The sequence below is a fragment of the Danaus plexippus genome, chromosome 24 (assembly GCF_018135715.1).
Source record: "Danaus plexippus chromosome 24, MEX_DaPlex, whole genome shotgun sequence".
NCBI lineage: Eukaryota > Metazoa > Arthropoda > Insecta > Lepidoptera > Nymphalidae > Danaus > Danaus plexippus.
Window position 1 is genome coordinate 632,231 of NC_083552.1, and position 17,932 is coordinate 650,162.

The window sequence follows — 17,932 nt, forward strand, 5'->3', positions numbered from 1 at the left end:
ATTCCAGTTACAAAAAAATAATTGTGAAATGCAATTTCTCTGAAAAATTAAACATTAGGTACTCCGTACAAGATATGTTATGTCATTTTTTAAATAAATATGAATTTAAAAATAAAAAACAAAATAAACATTCTTACTGTAATACCTCCAACTTCAGTAAATCGTCGAAAATATTTTTATAGCGATATTTATGGTATTAAAATAAACTTTTAGTTTAAATATAGCTATATGGGTGGTACATCACTAGACATTGAATGGTCGCGCATGCCCAGAACACGGGGCGTGTCTTTTGAGTCGGTAAACATTGGTCACTTACACCAACATTTGATCAAATATTGCATAGTAACCGACCATCGTGTATGAATATAAATGCAATGCAATCAATGAAAGTTTTAACATGCTCCAAAAATATTACATTAATTGAATGATTAATATTCAATCAATACAATATTTTTGGAGCATAATAGAATTATTTACTCTCAGTAAAGGTAACAATTGAGATTATTAAATTTTTTTTAAAGTTCCTAAATTTTAGAGATCAATGGTCTATAAAAATATTTGTGTTTAAAAATAATGATAAGACTATAGAAACTAGGAAAGAATACACTATGTATTCTAGAAGAGAAGTATAATTTCTCTAAAATTTTATGATTCTATACTTTTTTGTAATGCATTACAGTCTAATTTTCAATAACTTACAATTTTTATTTGACATATCGAATTCAAATTTGCCATTGCACATATTGAATTTCGTTACAAGCATCCCTTTAAAGACATATACATTTTTACATACTCTTTAACTAAAAAAAATCTAAATGAAAATTGCATGAATTTTGTATATAAATAATTAAAATTAACTGTATTTAAACGAAGGCATATATTTTAGGCTATGGTTTTGTTGTAAAGGATGAAACTACGCTCCGTTTGACGCAATTAATATAAATTTTGAAAAGTTCCACATAAGCTGTATTTAGTTGGCAACATCGGAACTCAGAATACGTGGCCCGTGGTTCTGTGCGATTGATGTGTATTGTTTATATTTTTTATTGTTGAAATCCTCAAAGGAACACGAAGGGAGCCGTAAGTACATCATGTCTATTAAAATTTCTTCCATTTATTTTAATTTCGTAGTTCGTATTATTGTTTTTGATCGTAAAATTTGTGATTAAAATGACACAGCAGCTGTCAAACTAAGTAACATAATTTTGATAAAGTTTTTGAGTGTAATTTTAATTACGTTTCCTTGTTTTGTTCTTAAAATAATTGTAATAGTATGTTATTGTAAGACTGTCATATGAGTAATTTAAGTTTTGTCTACGATCTACATGGAATTGTCTTATAAGAAAGTTTACATCAATAATCTGAATATTACGAGTAATATTAGATAATTACAGTAATAAGTTAATAAATGACATACCCCATTTAAAAGTATTCTAATGTAATAATGTGATTGTCACATTTATAAGTTTGTTAAAATTTGATTAGTTTGGAATCATGTTTTTATGAATCAGCACAGAAGCAAACAATTTTAATGCACTGTGGTTAATGTAATGTGTATCAGAACATTTATATAAATATTCTATTATACCTGTAAGGTGTTGAGTATATCTAAAATATTCTCTCATTTACTTATATAGATCCATTTTTTTTTAATTTTACTTTAAGAGGCTTATTTGAACATATTTTTCACTATAAAATCAGTTTCAAATGTTAAAATTCCACCTAATATGTTCTGTGAGAATGATTACAAAAAAATATTAACCTGCTACTTAAAATTATTATTTCATTAGGTGACACTGCGAATATGAATGTAGTACAGTTATGAATCGGCAGATATTATTATTCCTCTCCGTATATGATTTCATTAAGTTTTATAGGAAGCCAATTAACTGTACATTCTTTCTATTGTAAAAACAATCACCTGAATTGCTACATTACAATGTTATGTTTAAAAAAAATTCGTTTGAAGATAAATATTCATTGAAATTAAGATAATTCTGAGGTAAACTAAATCGAAAACTAAAAAAGTTAGGAGTAAGAACATTTAAATGTAATAATCTCATTTAAATGAATGTATTTATCCATAAAATGTATATAAATTTGCATTCAACTTACAACATGAAGCTTCTGTGTTATAAGTACACAGATTATATAACTCTCTTATAAACTATCATAATACTGTCAACACGGTCATTCGTATTATAAGATTATTATTATATAGGGGAATGAGTTATGCACTTCTTACGGAGTTACCTGAACCAGTTGAAAATATATTATCTTAATTACTATAGAGATCAAAATATTCTGTATCTATATAAAATTATAAATTACATATTTTTCTGTCATTGCAAACTTGTCATAGTACTGGCGTACTGGCAATGGATATTTCAATTGTATATAAAATTTCAAATAACTATAATCATAATAAGGAAAAAGTTTATATAATAGCCTCTCTAAAACTCTCAAAATAAAATAGGGTATTTTAATAAAAATATAAAATAGCCTATTTTATTTTGAGAGTTATTAAACTTATATTATGATAACTTTCAAATGCTACGCCCGAGTTCAATAATTTCAAAAGTAATTTACAGATAGTGATGTAGGTTTGAAGACGAAGTTATTTATTTTGATAAGGATTAATACCGTATTTATGTAAATAGCTCTCCAATAAACGCTTTAGGAATGCCAATTTTTAAAAGTTGTAAAATGGATATAGTATGTTGTCCTTAAAGTATAGACATATACCACCGCGGACTTTTCTGTAGACCTATATAAGATACACAATTCCACCATATATTATTTTGTTATATCTCAAAGTCTTTAGGCAGCGTTTTCGTTAAAAGCTCTCAGACGGCTCATGTTTTCCTGACATTTTCAACAAATATCGTTTATGTACACTCAAGTAAATACAAAAACTTAACAAATTGCATACTAAAACCTTCATCAAGAATCACGCTATCGTGTGGTGATAACTGTTTGATAATCGGTGCAGTAGTTTTCCCGTTCATCGCGAACAGACAGACAGACGCGGCGAGGGACTTTGTTTTATAATATGTATTGATATTGAATGATGACTTTACATAAAGGATAATGATTTACTTATCGTTATATACTTTACTATTCCAGAGTACTTGGCTTCAACACCATGATGAATCCACAGTATCCACCTCCAGGAAACAACAATGCACCGAACAATCCACTGAGTTTCTCACAAAGCCAAGACTTCAATGGTGTCCATAATGCCAATATCTACAGCCAAATGCCACCAAACGGACCTCAAACGGACATGTCCCAAAAAATGCAGAACTTAAACCTAAATGGTCCACAACCCATGTCCAGTATTCCTACATCTCAATTACCACCCGGGCAGTTTCCTTCAAATTTTCCTCCTACGTCTAACTATAGCAGCCAACTGCCTCCTGGTGTAAAACCTCCTTCTCAACAGGCCAGGCCCCCCGTCAGTAATAGTCAACAACTTCCACCTATGAATCATAATTATCTGCCGCCGTCGTCAACGCCGGGCCCTAACCACCCTTCAGCTATGCAGGCACCCCCCAAACCACAGCCTCATTCTCAAGGACCTCCAAATTCTCAACATTATCCGCCAACGTCTATGGGAAGATCTGTTCCAGATCAATCGGTACAAGGCTTACCACCTCAATCTGGTGCACTCCCAGGTTTTCAAAATCTACAGATATCATCTCAGTCAGGACCGCAACCTCAATTAGGGAATAATCAAGGGTCAAACGCCCCTCCTTCAAGTCAACCTGGTATGCCACCTCAACCTGGACCTCCGCAAATGCATGCCCAGCCAGGGCATTTCGGAATGTCATCAGGACCAGGGCAAATGCCAAATTTACCTTCACAACCTCAAGCTCCGATTACAAGTCAGCCTGGTAATCAATCTGCGCCTGTGCAACAAGGTCAAAATTCTGGTATGCCACCAAATTCTCAACAAAATAACTTTTTCGGACAAACTGGTCTACCGCCACAACCCGCTGTTAGTCAGACGGGAATGCTTCCTCAACAAGGCCCGCCTAAATCTGGCCATCCAGGAATGCAAATGCAGCCAGGATTACAATCACAATCTAGTGCGCCGCCAAAACCAGGTATGCCGACACAACAAGGCATGCCTTCTCACCCGGGAATGCCTTCTCATCCAGGCATGCCACCGCAAGCAGGCATGCCACAACAATCAAGAATGCCATCACAACCAGGCATGCCCCCACAGCCCGGAATGCAGCAGCAACCAGGAATGCCAGGACAACTGGGCATGAAACATCAAACAGGAATGCCACCGCAACCAGGAAGACCTCAACAGGGAATGCCGCCACAATCTGGAAAACCTTCACAACCAGGAATGCCACCGCAACCAGGCATGCCACCGCAACCTGGAATGCCACAGCAACCTGGAATGCCACCGCAACCAGGCATGCCACCGCAACCAGGCATGCCACCGCAACCTGGAATGCCACAGCAACCTGGAATGCCACCGCAACCTGGAATGCCACCGTACTCTGGGATGCCACAGCAACCTGGCATGCCCCCGCAGCCAGGCATGCCACCGCAATCTGGAATGCCACCGCAACCTGGAATGCCACCACAACCTGGAATGCCACCGCAACCTGGCATGCCACCGCAACCTGGCATGCCACCGCAACCTGGCATGCCACCACAACCCGGCATGCAAAACCAGCTCCAATCGATGCCTGGTTTACCTCATATGCCGCCTGCCTTGAGTCAGCAACAGTACCAACAGCCCGGAAGTCAAGGATACGGCCCTCCAGGACCACAAGTGAATCAACAATATCCTGGTAACTCAAATACCTACAGTTAGTTAAAAAATGTATATATTTTCCTGGGGATGAAAGAGTGATTGATCAAAGTTATGTTTATTTTCTGACAGGTATGCCCCCTCAACCAGGTTATCAGCAGGGCTACCAGTTCCCCGGGCAGCAGCCGAGTTACGCACCGCCCTATCAGCCTCCACAACAGAAACGACTCGATCCAGATCAAATGCCTAGTCCAGTGAGTAAAGAAATTAAGACGACCTGCTTCTTATTGCTATCGTGGAAGAACAGTTCAGACTTTCTTTTGCCCTTTTGTGTTCATACATAGATATTCGATACTTGTTTGTGTTCGAGGGTTTTAAATTCTTTATCAATTTAGACTCTACAGTTAACCCAGGATCTTATTAAAATATTTATCAGGCCTAAGTCATTCTCATTTTCTCTTTAACAGAGACTATATTCCTATCGGCCTGAGAGACTTGGTATTTGGACGCTAATATTATATGCTATTTCTTTAACTATATGGGGGATATATCATATAAGTAAGTTTGTTCGTAGATCCAAGTGATGTCTGACGACCAACAGAACCGCAGCGGAGTGTTCGTGACCAACGACAAGGGTCTGGTGCCGCCGCTGGTTACCACAGACTTTGTTGTTGACGACAAGGGAAACGCCAGTGAGTGGTGTACAACACTGTTAACACTTATATAGACAACCCCTTACCATTTATATGCATCGCCCTACTCCACACGGACATCCAGTTCTTAATTAATAGACCGTAACACGTGATAGTAAAAAAGTCGTGGTGGCCTGGAGGTTATAGGCCCGCCTCTCATACGTCAGGGCGCGGGTTCGACTCCTGGCAAGTACCAATGTGATCTCTTCCGAGTCATATGTACCTTCTAAGAGTATTTAGACACCACTGACGGACGGTGAAGGAAAACATCGTGAGGAAACCTGGTCTTATAATTTCCAATATTAAGATTGAAATCGCCAACCCGTCTTGAGCTTGTTCAAGACGGGTGGGCGATTTTTAGCACTCTTGAGTGGTGATTAATTCTCTAACCTTCTCCGTGTGAGAAGAGACCTTTGCTCAGCAGTGGGCTCCGATAGGCTGACGATGATGATGATGACGTGATAGTATCGACGTAGGTATTGAACAAAAAAAGGTAAAAGTGTGTCTGTACTTTAATATCTTGCGGGTACTTGTAGAGTTAGTAGAATATACGTTGTATACAAGGAAGAAATTCCTGGTCACGAAAATATATTAAATAATATATGAATATGCTCCGAATAACAAGACCAAGTAACGTTAACGTGTGGAAACATGTGTTACACTAAAAATGTACATAATTAATCACATTTCAGGTCCAAGATTTATGAGGAGTTCCATGTACAGCGTTCCAGTCACCGCTGACCTCTTGAAACAGACCTCAATGCCTTTCTGCTTAGTCGTGAGTATTGTGTGCTGCCATATACATAAGATCTTATTATGGCATGTAGTTCACAGATTAAAAAGAAATTTTATCTCAAACGTACCATAACTACGCTAGAAATTATAATTTCTATCTCAATATAATACCCTCAAGATGGTTTTCGTTTTTGGCGGGTAGAGCGGGATTCCGATGACCGCACACCGATGTCGATCGCTACGTTACAGATATCACCAATGGCAGAGACTATCGGCACAGAACAGGAGCCCCCCCTGCTGGACTTCGCAGCCCTGACGGGGTCCCCCACCATGGGCCCGGTGAGATGCTGTCGCTGCAAGGCCTACATGTGTCCCAACATGAAGTTCATAGACGGCGGCAGACACTTCAAGTGCGCCTTCTGCAAGGCCACCAGCGAAGGTGACTTATTGTCTCGTAGTAGAGGAATAGTGGTCAAGCGGTTTATGTTTGTGTGTGTGCGGATGTGTGAATGTTGGTCGCTCCTTCACTAAAAATCTACCGAACCGATTTCGGTTAAACTCTCCAATAATATAAGCCAGAGGTTAATAATGGCAAACAGTTTAACTCTTGACTCTGTGTTTTTTGCACAGAGCACATAGTAACGGTTACATTCTGTATGAAATCACATCTGTGTAACGTGACCCGCTGTATACGGTACTGTTGAAGCACTTTTTAAATATCTCACTGAGCCTAATGTCGGAGGTCACGAGGCGAAGTCTCGGGCAGAAACGCCATAAATATTATAGAAAATCTATTAGTGTAATTGTTCTCATAAGTGTCTTCTACTTGCAGTGCCGATGGAGTACACGCAGTACATCACCAGCATGCAGCAGTACGGTCGCGTGCCGCCCGAGATGGCGCTCGGCACTTACGAGATAGTCGCCACCAAGGAATACTGTCGGGTACGGACGTTACCGGGGTGGCGGGCTCGGCTCTAACAATGACATACACTGGATTAAGTTGACCAATTAAACAATAGAGACATTAATACTAACATATGATTATATATGTATATATTAAAATTTTGATTTGAGATTGACATTCGTACAACACGTGATGATTATATGATTATGATATGATAATGATATGCTTCCAGAACAACACTCTTCCTAATCCTCCAGCTATAGTGTTCGTGATCGACGTCTCGTACAACTCCATAAAGAGCGGCCTGCTGCAAACTATATGTGACAATATACTGGAGATAATACAGGTGACGTTAAGATGTTGCTAACTTAATGACTGAGGAAATATAACTTGCAACACAGCGGGTTGTAAGTTTAATAGTAATATAGGACAAAAAAGTCGAAGGCGTGGTGGCCTGGAGGTTAAAAGTCCGCCTCTCATATTGAGGGCGCGGGTTCGACTCCTGGCAAGTACCAATGTGATTTCTTCCGAGTCACATGTACTCTCTAAGAATGTTTAGACATCACTGACGGACGGTGAAGGAAAACATCGTGAGGAAACCTGGACTTATAATGTCAAATTATAAGTCGCCAACCCGTCTTGAGAAAACATGGTGATTAATGCTCTAACCTTCTCCATGTGAGAAGATACCTTTGCTCAGCAGTGGGCTCCGATAGGCTGATGATGATGATGATGATGATAGGACATATCTTAATATCCATTAAAATTCCTCATGTTTGTTATACGAATAAATATTATATACGAAGTGTGCTCACGGCATAGCAGCTTATTTAGTCGACGTGAAATAAGACTATAATCTGTCTGTTTAATGAAATGTCTGTAATAGTGCTGAATAATAAAATCGTGTGAGATAGTTTTTATACCAGGAACAGTTTCAATGAAAATGATCGCATACAGACAATAAGCAGGTGGCAGTAACGGAGGCCGGGGTGAGGTATTCACGGTACATTTTAATTTCCAGTCGCTGCCAAAAGACGAACAAACGGGCAAGTGTTGTACCCGAGTGGGCTTCATCACCTACAGCACGACAATACACTTCTATAATATCAAGGTTAATATATCTACTTGTCTATCATTACAAATTACCCCAAAACGTACCCATACTCTACGTGTGATTGTACCCCAGGGTACCCTGGCGCAGCCCGCGATGCTCTCAGTGGGCGACACCGCGGACATGTTCGTGCCACTGCTAGAAGGATTCCTGTCCACCGCGGAAGACAGCGGGCCGGTGTTGACGTCACTGCTGCAACAGCTGCCGCAGGTGTTCCAGAACAACAAAGACACGGAGACCGTGCTGCTGCCGGCCGTCCAGGTGATGCAGAACTAATATTATATTGGTCAGAATACTAGGACGTACACCTTCGCATATATTTTTTTCTCGATTCGCCGGAAATAACCTCTCGGTTCAAGTTGAGTGAAGGTTTAACGTTTTTTTTGGACAGATTCCGTTTTCTGGCCCGGAAATTGTAATTGGGGATATATATATTTTTTTTGATAAACACCAACCCAGATAACAGGGCCACCGAACTCCACTATCTAATACGCCTCTTCATATAATATGTATATAAAAAAAATATTTTTTTTGTCAAATACGAATAGAAACTTCACTTGGTTTGAAGTATTATCGGATACCACGTTTGTAATGCTTTAGGAACAACAGATATTCATATAAGATGTGAGCCGAAAGGAATATTTAAAAAACCAGCCCTCTTCATGGCTTAGACGCGCCACCGCGAGCCGTGCGGAGTATTCAATAATCTAACTACCACTTAACCCGGATTGTTTTTGTATATTTTTAATTCAAAAGGTTTTTTCTTTTGCTTGTACAATATTTATTCCTTATACTCTCCAGGCTGGCTACGAGGCTCTGAAGGCCGCTGACACTTCCGGTCAACTGCTAGTCTTCCACACATCGCTGCCCACATACAACGCGCCCGGGAAACTCATCAACAGGGAAGACAGGAAGTTACTCGGCACAGATAAGGAAAAACAGATACTTTGTGAGTTGACGGCTTGTATACAGGGTGTATTGAACAGAAATACTTTGCGAGGTGACGGCTTGTATACAGGGTGTATACTGATAATAATAAGTCGAGATGGCAATGATTTAAATTTATGAACATGAGGAATTAAATTCAGTTTTTATATGGACTGCAAGTAACTACATTTTTAACCTTGTTCTTTAAAAAATACTCAAATCACTTTCTATTGATCATTATTAGAAATGTAAAATTTTCTCACTCACAGGTCTTTCAAGTATATATTTGTAGGTCTTTCCATACAATCACTCAGAATGATGTATAGTAAATAATTGAATATCTGGAACTTGTCTAACAAGTATGTACCATGCTTCCAGCCCCTCAGAGCACGTCATACAATGAGCTGGGGCAGCTGTGCAGCGCTGCAGGCGTGTGTGTCCAGATGTTCGTGTGTAACAACTCGTACGTCGACTGCGCCACCATCGGCCAGCTGGCGAGGCTCACCGGCGGACAAGTACACAAGTACACGTACTTCACAGTGAGTACACCGCCTTATGACAAAACGGGTATACTGCATACTAATATTAGAAGTGAGAAATCTCGGGAGCATGGACGGAAGGTTCAGTTCCTCCGCGCGGAAGAAGTGAAACTTCTTAATGCTGGATTGATAACAGGAGAGGGTCGAAATTGATTTTTAAGGAATTTTTCATTGTTTCTTTAAGACAAACTTTTTTAGCCTACCTACAAGTCACAATGTATTGCCTCCCGCTCTTTCTCATCTTATCCGCCCTCAGGAGAGGCGAACGTTTAACGCCACCTTGTTGGAAGTCGCGTAAGAACTTTCACTTCAAAAATACTTAACGAATGAGATCTAAGATTTTCGCGAGTATTCATTTAAATGAAACTAGTATTGTTCGGATTTACTACGCGGATTTTATTATTTAAAAACTACATAATCCCGACGTTTCGGTTACTTTGCAGCAATCCAAAGCAATAAAATCCGCGTAGTAAATCCGAACAATACTAGTTTCATTTATACTTAACGAATTTTGGTGAAATCTAATTAGCTAGCTTACACAACAGAATCAAGTTACGGCTATGATTTGTACCTTCATGCAGTTAATACGCTCGCACAGGGTAATAGTATATAGTATGAATTCTCGTGACATCCACTAACCCCCTCCCTCCTCCAGTCGGACACGGACGGCCACCGTCTGATGTGGGACGTGTCGCGTGTGCTGTCCCGCCCAACCGCTCACGACGCGGTCATGCGCGTGAGGACCAGCACCGGCGTGCGCCCCACAGACTTCTACGGACACTTCTTCATGTCCAACACCACGGACGTCGAGCTGGCCGCCATCGGTGGGTACACGGCTGCGTGTGACGTCATCCGGACACGTGACGTCACGTGCTGAATTTTCATATGCTATGTACAGTATTACGATGCTGTGGACTGATTTGAGTTGTATAAAAGTGGTCCTGTCTCATCGTGACCGTGCTAGAAGTTGTTCCGAATAACGTAATTTAGTGTATTTGTTTTATGACGTCATAGTCTTGTTCTTCAGTCAGTTGTATATCAAATTCCTTACTCCGCAATCCATCAGACTCGGACAAGGCCATCGGCGTGGAGATCAAACACGACGACAAGTTGACGGCGGAGTCCGGCGTGTACATCCAGGCGGCGCTGCTGTACACCCACCGCTCGGGCCAGCGGAGGCTGAGGGTCATCAACCTCGCGCTGTCGCTCGCCCACCAGCTGGCGGACGTGTACAGGTCCGCGGAACTGGACACCATCGTAAACTTCCTCACTAAACAGGGTCGGTATAATCGTCAGTTTCACTTAATTTTCGCTTATTTTTATTATAATCACTTATAAGGTCTTATTGCGTGTTATCTGTAACTTTGTCAGGAGTGTTTATCTCCACGTATAACCTAGCAATCTTTTTGTCTGGATAAGTTTCGTTCTAATTTCAAATTTTTGTTTCTTCCTCAACTCACTTCACAGTAATGAAGTGTCATGTACTGAACACGGTATCATCCAACACTCCGTATTATATTTTTCTCCGCTTCGTATGTTTGTATGTTTAACGTATAATATATTTATTTTTGCTGCTCGTAATAAGCTTCTGTTCAAACAAGTGAGTTCCCAGCCTCGTGTATTGCATACTTTGTCTCCGTGCATTAGTTATCTCTCGAGCTATCTTCATCATTGGTACCGTGTCATTGTTATGTTAAATTATATTTCATGTAACATCCCATTCGGAATATCCTCGCATACATCGATCACCTATGCCAACGAAACAAGATAAACTTTGTAATCAAACCCTGAACCGCGACTTTTCACTTTCTCGGTCACCTCATTAGTATTGTCAACTGTATAACGCATTGCTTATGTCGCCTATTCGCGTATATTCTAGCCGTGTGGGCGCTCCGTGAGGCTACGCCCCGTCAGGTCCGCGAGGGCCTCACAAGTCGCTGTGCTCGTTCGCTGGCCGCCTACCGACGTCACTGCGCCTCGCCCTCGTCCGCCGGACAGCTGGTGTTGCCGGAAGCCATGAAACTACTTCCGCTATACACCAGCTGTGTGCTGCGGTCTGATGCTGTCGGCGGTGGTAAGGGAACACTCCTCGATATTAAAGTGGTGGGATCTCATAGGAGACCGCCCATAAACATCCTCCTCAGTTTGATACAATGATACTGAAATACTAGCACATTGTTACATAAAATAATAATATATTAATTTTTTTTCATACAAATCATATGTAGTAGAACATGGTATATGTGAAGAATACGTAATGAAAAGTCGAGTAGAGTCTTAAAATATTATTAGTGTAGAATTACGACGACTGTATAAAGTATAAGCTGATGATGAACAAGGGCCGGACATAACGTGCGACGACCGCTCGTGCGCCATGTACCGCGCGCTCACGGCGGACGTGTCCCTGTCGCTCGTGTACACCTACCCTCGCCTGCTGCCGCTGCACGTGCTGCCCGACCAGGAGCCCGCCCCGCTCAGGGCCTCCATAGACAAGATGTCCGAACACGGAGTCTATTTGTTGGGTGAGTCTCGTCTATGCTTGTGAAGCTGATCAGTTTGTCCGCTTGGACCTCTATCTCAGAAACTTTGCTTGATACAATAATGACTCTTTGTGTGCTGTACAATATAATGTTATGAATATTGTTGTATGTAAGTCCTTATTATGTCCTTATATATATGTAGAAACCTTACATTATGTATACATATAAGATAAAATTTTGTTCAATGTGTTGATTTTAAAGCCCAAGTAATGTAAATAAAAGTAATGTTTTAAATTCTTCTCCATATTAAAAGACTGTTTTTTCTTTTATATCACCTTAATGCAAAGCATAATGGCCGTCTGAATGTTTCTGTTCATCAGAGAACGGAGTCCACATGTTGATATGGGTGGGGTCCCAAGCGCCGCTGGAGTTCGTGAGGGATGTGTTCGGAGCGAACTCGCCGCAGGCCGTAGACGCCCGGGTGTGCGAGCTACCGGAAATAGACTCGCGAGTCGGCGCAGCGGTGCGCAGGCTCGTGGACGACACTAGGCATAAGAGGAGGAACGCCATGAGGGTGAGTGGATACGTGCACCTAGAAGGTGATATATATGAGACTAGCAATAGAAATTTCTAGGGAATTTTATATGAGGATGTTATAATGAGTTATGCCAACGGGTAAGTAAAGACAAAGAACAGCTCATGCACCAGATTTAACTGCTTCTCTCATGCTGTGTGCATGCCTGCTACAGATAGTGCACGTCTAATATCTATCAGCTCCTACTAAGATTTTAGACGCATGATTTGCCTTGATGAGAAGCACGTAGCGTGTGATATCTGCAGTTGAGCGTGGTGCGTCAGATGCACAAGTCGGAGCTGGAGTTCCGACAGCTGTTGGTGGAGGACGCGGCCCGGGGGGCGGAGGCCTACGTCGACCACCTCATGACCACACATAAAGCGATACAAAAAATGCTGTAGGTTCCTGGGTTTGGACATTAGTATATCCACGTGGTTGGTTTTGGGAGGCTCTCATATTGGTTTCGGAAGCATGAAGGTTTCGCTACTGGTTTTGGGCGTGATTTATTTTCCCTTCGAAGCTGATATCTTTTTTGGATACTTCAATATTTTAATATATATATATATATATATATATATTTCTAGATATAAATACATATGTATAGCAATGTTATTTTTTTGCTTTTTATTTTACGTAGCATGGTGAAGGTCGCTTGCTTAATGAGTGTGTATCTTTATTGTGAAATTGGTATATATTTAATTTTATGGGAAGTGTTATAGTTTATTGAACGTATAAATTTTGTTAAATACTTAAGATGCTAGTTTATACCATTTTTTATTAATTGGAACAATTCGCTTGTTTGACTACAATATGTATTGAGCCGTATTTGCTTGCAGCTAACCGTATTACGGCAGCACGACAAGCTGGAGACGGTGCTGCGTCAGCTTTTAGTGGAGGATCGGGGGGTAGACGGCGGGGCTTCCTACGTCGACTACCTCTGCCATATACACAAGGAGATACGCGCCCTACTCTAGCGGCCCACGCTTTGGGAACACCTGTGGAAGTCCTTAAGATATCTGTCTGACCGCTGGAATTCTTGTGCCGTAGTCTGCAGGGTGAAGTGCTTCGTCCGTCAGATAGAGGGTTTCCTGTTATTGGTGAAGCGCTTCCTGTGAGAGTGTAACTTTAACTCAGTGGCTCAGGTGTTCCCGGAACTATGAGTTATGTTTATATTGTGGTTAACGACCAATGTACGTTCAGCTCGTTACTAACAACACGTAGATTCTGTTATTTTATAAGCTCATTCAAATTATATACTATACATTTTTGTTCTTTTTTTTCTGACGCTAGACTCTAAGGGGATTTCACATGGATAGGTCCTATTTCGTCTAAACTTCCGACTTTTGACAGAACGTGTAAGGAGGTTATGTTAAACAAATCGTTACTTGTATGTTAAATATAATGTTAATAAAGCTGATACACACTCGCCGAGTGAGCCGGCCGAGCGCTCACATTGTGAATGGAGATGCAGCCGAAGGTCCACTAACGTACTTCCATAAATGTAAATTGTAATAAGTATTCATCGATAGTATTTAATGACATTTCGTAAACATCGCTAGAGTCGCGTTGAACACATCGCAACCCGTCGCACACGACCCGGTACCCCACATGTGTTAGTTTTATCAAACGTCTGGACTATAATAGATTGTAAATAAAATATATTGGCATTACTATAGTTATTTATTTCATTTATCTGTTAAACAAAATGGACTTAAAAATTTCTTATATGAAAATTATATATATATATTTTTTTTTTTGGTTCACAAATATTTTTTTACATTTACGGTACTTTAATTTTTTTTTTTAATTTCTCGAACCAAAGTAAAGTAATTAAATATATAATAGCTCTATACGATTAATCGTATTGACAAATATCTCGTTTAGCGCTGTATAATTATTTTTGCAATAGCCGCCACTCTTTCTGAAACAAAGACAAGAAATAAATACATTTAATTCATTAAATAAATGAATTATTACAAATATTAATGCAAAATAACTTAGTATAAAACTTATATCAAGATAGCACATTATATGTCCTTAGATGGAAAAATATCTATGAGGCCATAAAAAATATATATTAACAAGTATTCTATTAACAATCTCCCAACAACCGGAAAAAATTCATGTACTGCACTAATTTCTAATATTTTTGCAGTTTATTTACCAAAAAAAACTCACCTCTTTAGGATACAGTACTTCAATGATAGGTCCCTTGTACTTGCAGGGCAGACAATACTTCTGGCAGTTCTGCCGTCGCTTGCAGCAGTCCACAGACGACAGGACGTACACCAGCATCAGGAATAATACACCAAACAACTTCTTCAACTGCATCGTTTGGCGTATTCACTTTATATGTAAAAAAAAAAATGAGGAGCTTTGGGGAAAAAAATCAGAGCTTTAGAAAAAAAATTAGTTTTAGGCTTTTGCGTCCAATCATATCCTCCTTTGAGGATTAAACAGCATACTTTTAGTAGCCGTATCATAGATTTTGTGATAATATGCCATGAAACTGAAAGTTATTACCTTTATCTCGAGCTTGGAACGAACTTTGGGCCCACCAAAATGGTTGCAGGGAAAGCAGTTCGGGTCTTTGCAGTGTTTCTTATTACGACATCCTTGAGACAGATTCAGTATGGAGACGGCGATGTGGAGAAACACGAGAACAAACTCATTTAGATAGTTCATTTTTCTGAAAGAATTACAAAAAACACATTAATTTGGAGAAAAAAAAAACGGTTCAAAATACAGTTAAACTCGACCCATAATTATTATATCTCCTGCGAGTTTCCTAATTGCTCGGCTTACTTCCTGTGTGTATTCTGAGAGAGCCTCTGATGGTATTTGGCAAACGGCGCCGGAAATAAAGCTCAGACATACATGTAAAGCGTCTAACACTGGGATCCATTTACAAATGCACCGTTGACGCACACTGTCTTTTTGAGATCGGACTGTCGTTATAGTTAACAGTGAGATTGAAAACATTTCAGACAACTCTGCTATTACTCACTCTAGCATTCATTACACAACTTATAAATAAGCATTCATAGAACCAAACAGTTCAAAATATTATTCTTACAAACAGTTTACCTTTCTTTTCACACAACGGGTTACGTGGGTCACAATCGATGTACGTGTGGCGAGTGCACCCGTAGCAGCTCTCGAGATAGGACAGCAGAAGAGTTACCAAAAGCACTATGAGTTCCTGGACCACCGCTTTGTCCATAGCACGATGACGAGATAAACTATAAGATGATTATATAAAATAGTTTTATAACACAAACATAATCACAAAAGGGAGACGTACTTATATTATTTCCGACAAGGCGGGTTATCAGGTTTGCAAACGACGTTTCTTCTTCCGCAGGCGTTTATAATTTGTAGAATCTCTAACAATACAGCCACTGCAAATATAAGGTGACGCCAAATTTTCATCATATGCCGGAACCTTAAAATAAACATTTTATTTCTCTACTGATTAGTTACCGTAATTCGTTATAATAGTAAGTAAATTATTTAGTTTGGGATAGAATAAAAATGAATTGTCACTAACGTTAGGCGATCGCAATATATATGTCTACTCACGACAATATTCCAAGTCTACTTTTACATCAATAATAATAGCCAAAAATGTGTTCTGTACGGTATATTTGGTGTTGAATTTAAAATTCACAATCCCATCTTAGATGTCCTGCTGTGCGAGTCTGTAAAAGAGAAACAATCGAGTCGAGTTCCACCGAAAATAAATCTGCAATAAATTTAACAAATTAAAAAGACTAATATACGGTTCGCGGGTGGAATTTGACCCAAAACAACATTTCTCGTTTACAGAAACACTCAATCGAAAATTAAAATTCCAAACTGTGTTCAGTTATTTATTAGCACAACACTTTTTGCTAACTACAGATATGTTCATAATAAGCATGCTTCAAAACCTCTAATGTAGGTCATGACGTCTCTGAATCCAAAAGTCCAGAACGAGATAATTTTATTCATTTACGAGTGTCGTTATACCTTCGAACTTTGTTATAGCGTTTGTGACAATAACGATAAATATTTATTCTCAGTTTCTATAGGGCCCTCGGCGACAGGGTGCTCGGCCGGAACAAGGTATATTTTTCTTACAGCAGGCACTCCCCATAGCGATTATAGAAAACATGGTTAACAGAATAGCAAAGAGCAAGCTCAGATCAAATCTAGCCATAGCGTTCCTGAAATCAAATATTTTGTGACATTTAAACAAACAACTCGCAGAACATCGAGCGTGTATATTCATTTTAATTTCTTTAAAGTCTCTATTATTATTGTAGTTCCTACCGAAATTACTTCCCACAGGGCGCTGGTTTTCTACAGGCGATATAGACTTTTCTAGTGCAGCCGTTGGCACTCGCCAACAAAGTTAACAAAGCGGAGAGTAGAAAGACGATACTCTGAGCAAGGCCCATTGTCTACCCGGACACCATAGCTGTTATCTGTGAAAATACCTACCTGTACCTCACGTGCAACAAATCCTTCATTTTTCGGACTTTTGGATCATGTAATTATCATACAATACATGCCCACGGAAGACGTGAAAATGAAAGGAAGATTAAATTTGAGAAAGCATTAATTTTTGGGTCAAATTCCAGTTTTTATATACGTGAAGTTTGTACAAACTATATATAGTATGACTAAGAGACTATGTCATATTTTATTAAGATATACGAAAATTTTATTTTATTTTATACAAAAATAGCTATGGTTACTTATCCAAAAGAATAAATACTCTCTAATAAAGGCACTTACCTGTTTTTTTTGGATTTTTGTTGTGTGAACACTGAAATTTTTGACTGATTTGCCAAATGGAATGTGTTTTGTTTTAAATGTGTCGGTTGATGACTTTTCTACGAAGTTTCTTCTAAAAAGAAACAAACAGCAACACCTCCTCGCTCGCGGACTGGTCACAGATTAAATTAATAATAATTTTAAACTAACAAATAAGATTACACGTTTTATTTTATCGTTTTCGTTCATATTTATTTATTTTATTTTCGCTTATACACAAGAAAAAAAAATACATTACTTAAGATGTATACAAATGATGTCAATTTATTAATTATTAATTATGAGACACTGAAGAGATTTTATGAAAAACATCAGTTGTCACTATCACACTACACACGGAACTGATAGATTTTCAATTGCATATTATATTTAATT

The 17,932-nt window shown here is 39.2% G+C and overlaps 1 protein-coding gene and 1 long non-coding RNA gene across 8 annotated transcripts; one reads left to right on the forward strand and one right to left on the reverse strand.

The window, feature by feature from the left end:
* Positions 1-964: 964 nt before the first annotated feature.
* On the forward strand, positions 965-14,411 carry LOC116778664 (protein transport protein Sec24C). 3 transcript variants are annotated; one of them, XM_061524192.1, is made up of 19 exons: positions 965-1,080; positions 3,127-4,814; positions 4,907-5,028; positions 5,349-5,466; positions 6,159-6,244; positions 6,451-6,640; positions 7,034-7,143; positions 7,338-7,451; positions 8,127-8,216; positions 8,292-8,477; positions 9,018-9,165; positions 9,522-9,682; positions 10,338-10,506; positions 10,749-10,961; positions 11,562-11,756; positions 12,022-12,204; positions 12,543-12,736; positions 13,003-13,133; positions 13,573-13,714. In XM_061524192.1, exons 2-19 carry the CDS (start codon positions 3,146-3,148, stop codon positions 13,574-13,576), a joined length of 4,083 nt encoding a protein of 1,360 aa, XP_061380176.1. In that variant the 5' UTR covers positions 965-1,080; positions 3,127-3,145; the 3' UTR covers positions 13,577-13,714. The 3 variants fall into 3 exon arrangements, with proteins under 3 accessions (XP_061380176.1, XP_061380175.1, XP_061380177.1); XM_061524191.1 differs by lacking the exon at positions 13,003-13,133 and having other exon boundaries at positions 13,573-14,411; XM_061524193.1 differs by lacking the exon at positions 13,573-13,714 and having other exon boundaries at positions 13,003-13,137.
* LOC116776028 (uncharacterized) lies at positions 14,403-17,629 on the reverse strand. 5 transcript variants are annotated; one of them, XR_004353887.2, is made up of 9 exons: positions 17,519-17,629; positions 17,051-17,205; positions 16,669-16,944; positions 16,319-16,437; positions 16,041-16,137; positions 15,824-15,978; positions 15,260-15,425; positions 14,915-15,082; positions 14,403-14,657 (listed from the first exon to the last, which is right to left on the reverse strand). It is a non-coding gene; the product is annotated as an uncharacterized LOC116776028 (long non-coding RNA). The 5 variants fall into 5 exon arrangements; XR_004353886.2 differs by having other exon boundaries at positions 16,041-16,181; XR_004353888.2 differs by lacking the exon at positions 16,319-16,437.
* Between the last annotated feature and the right edge of the window lie 303 nt (positions 17,630-17,932).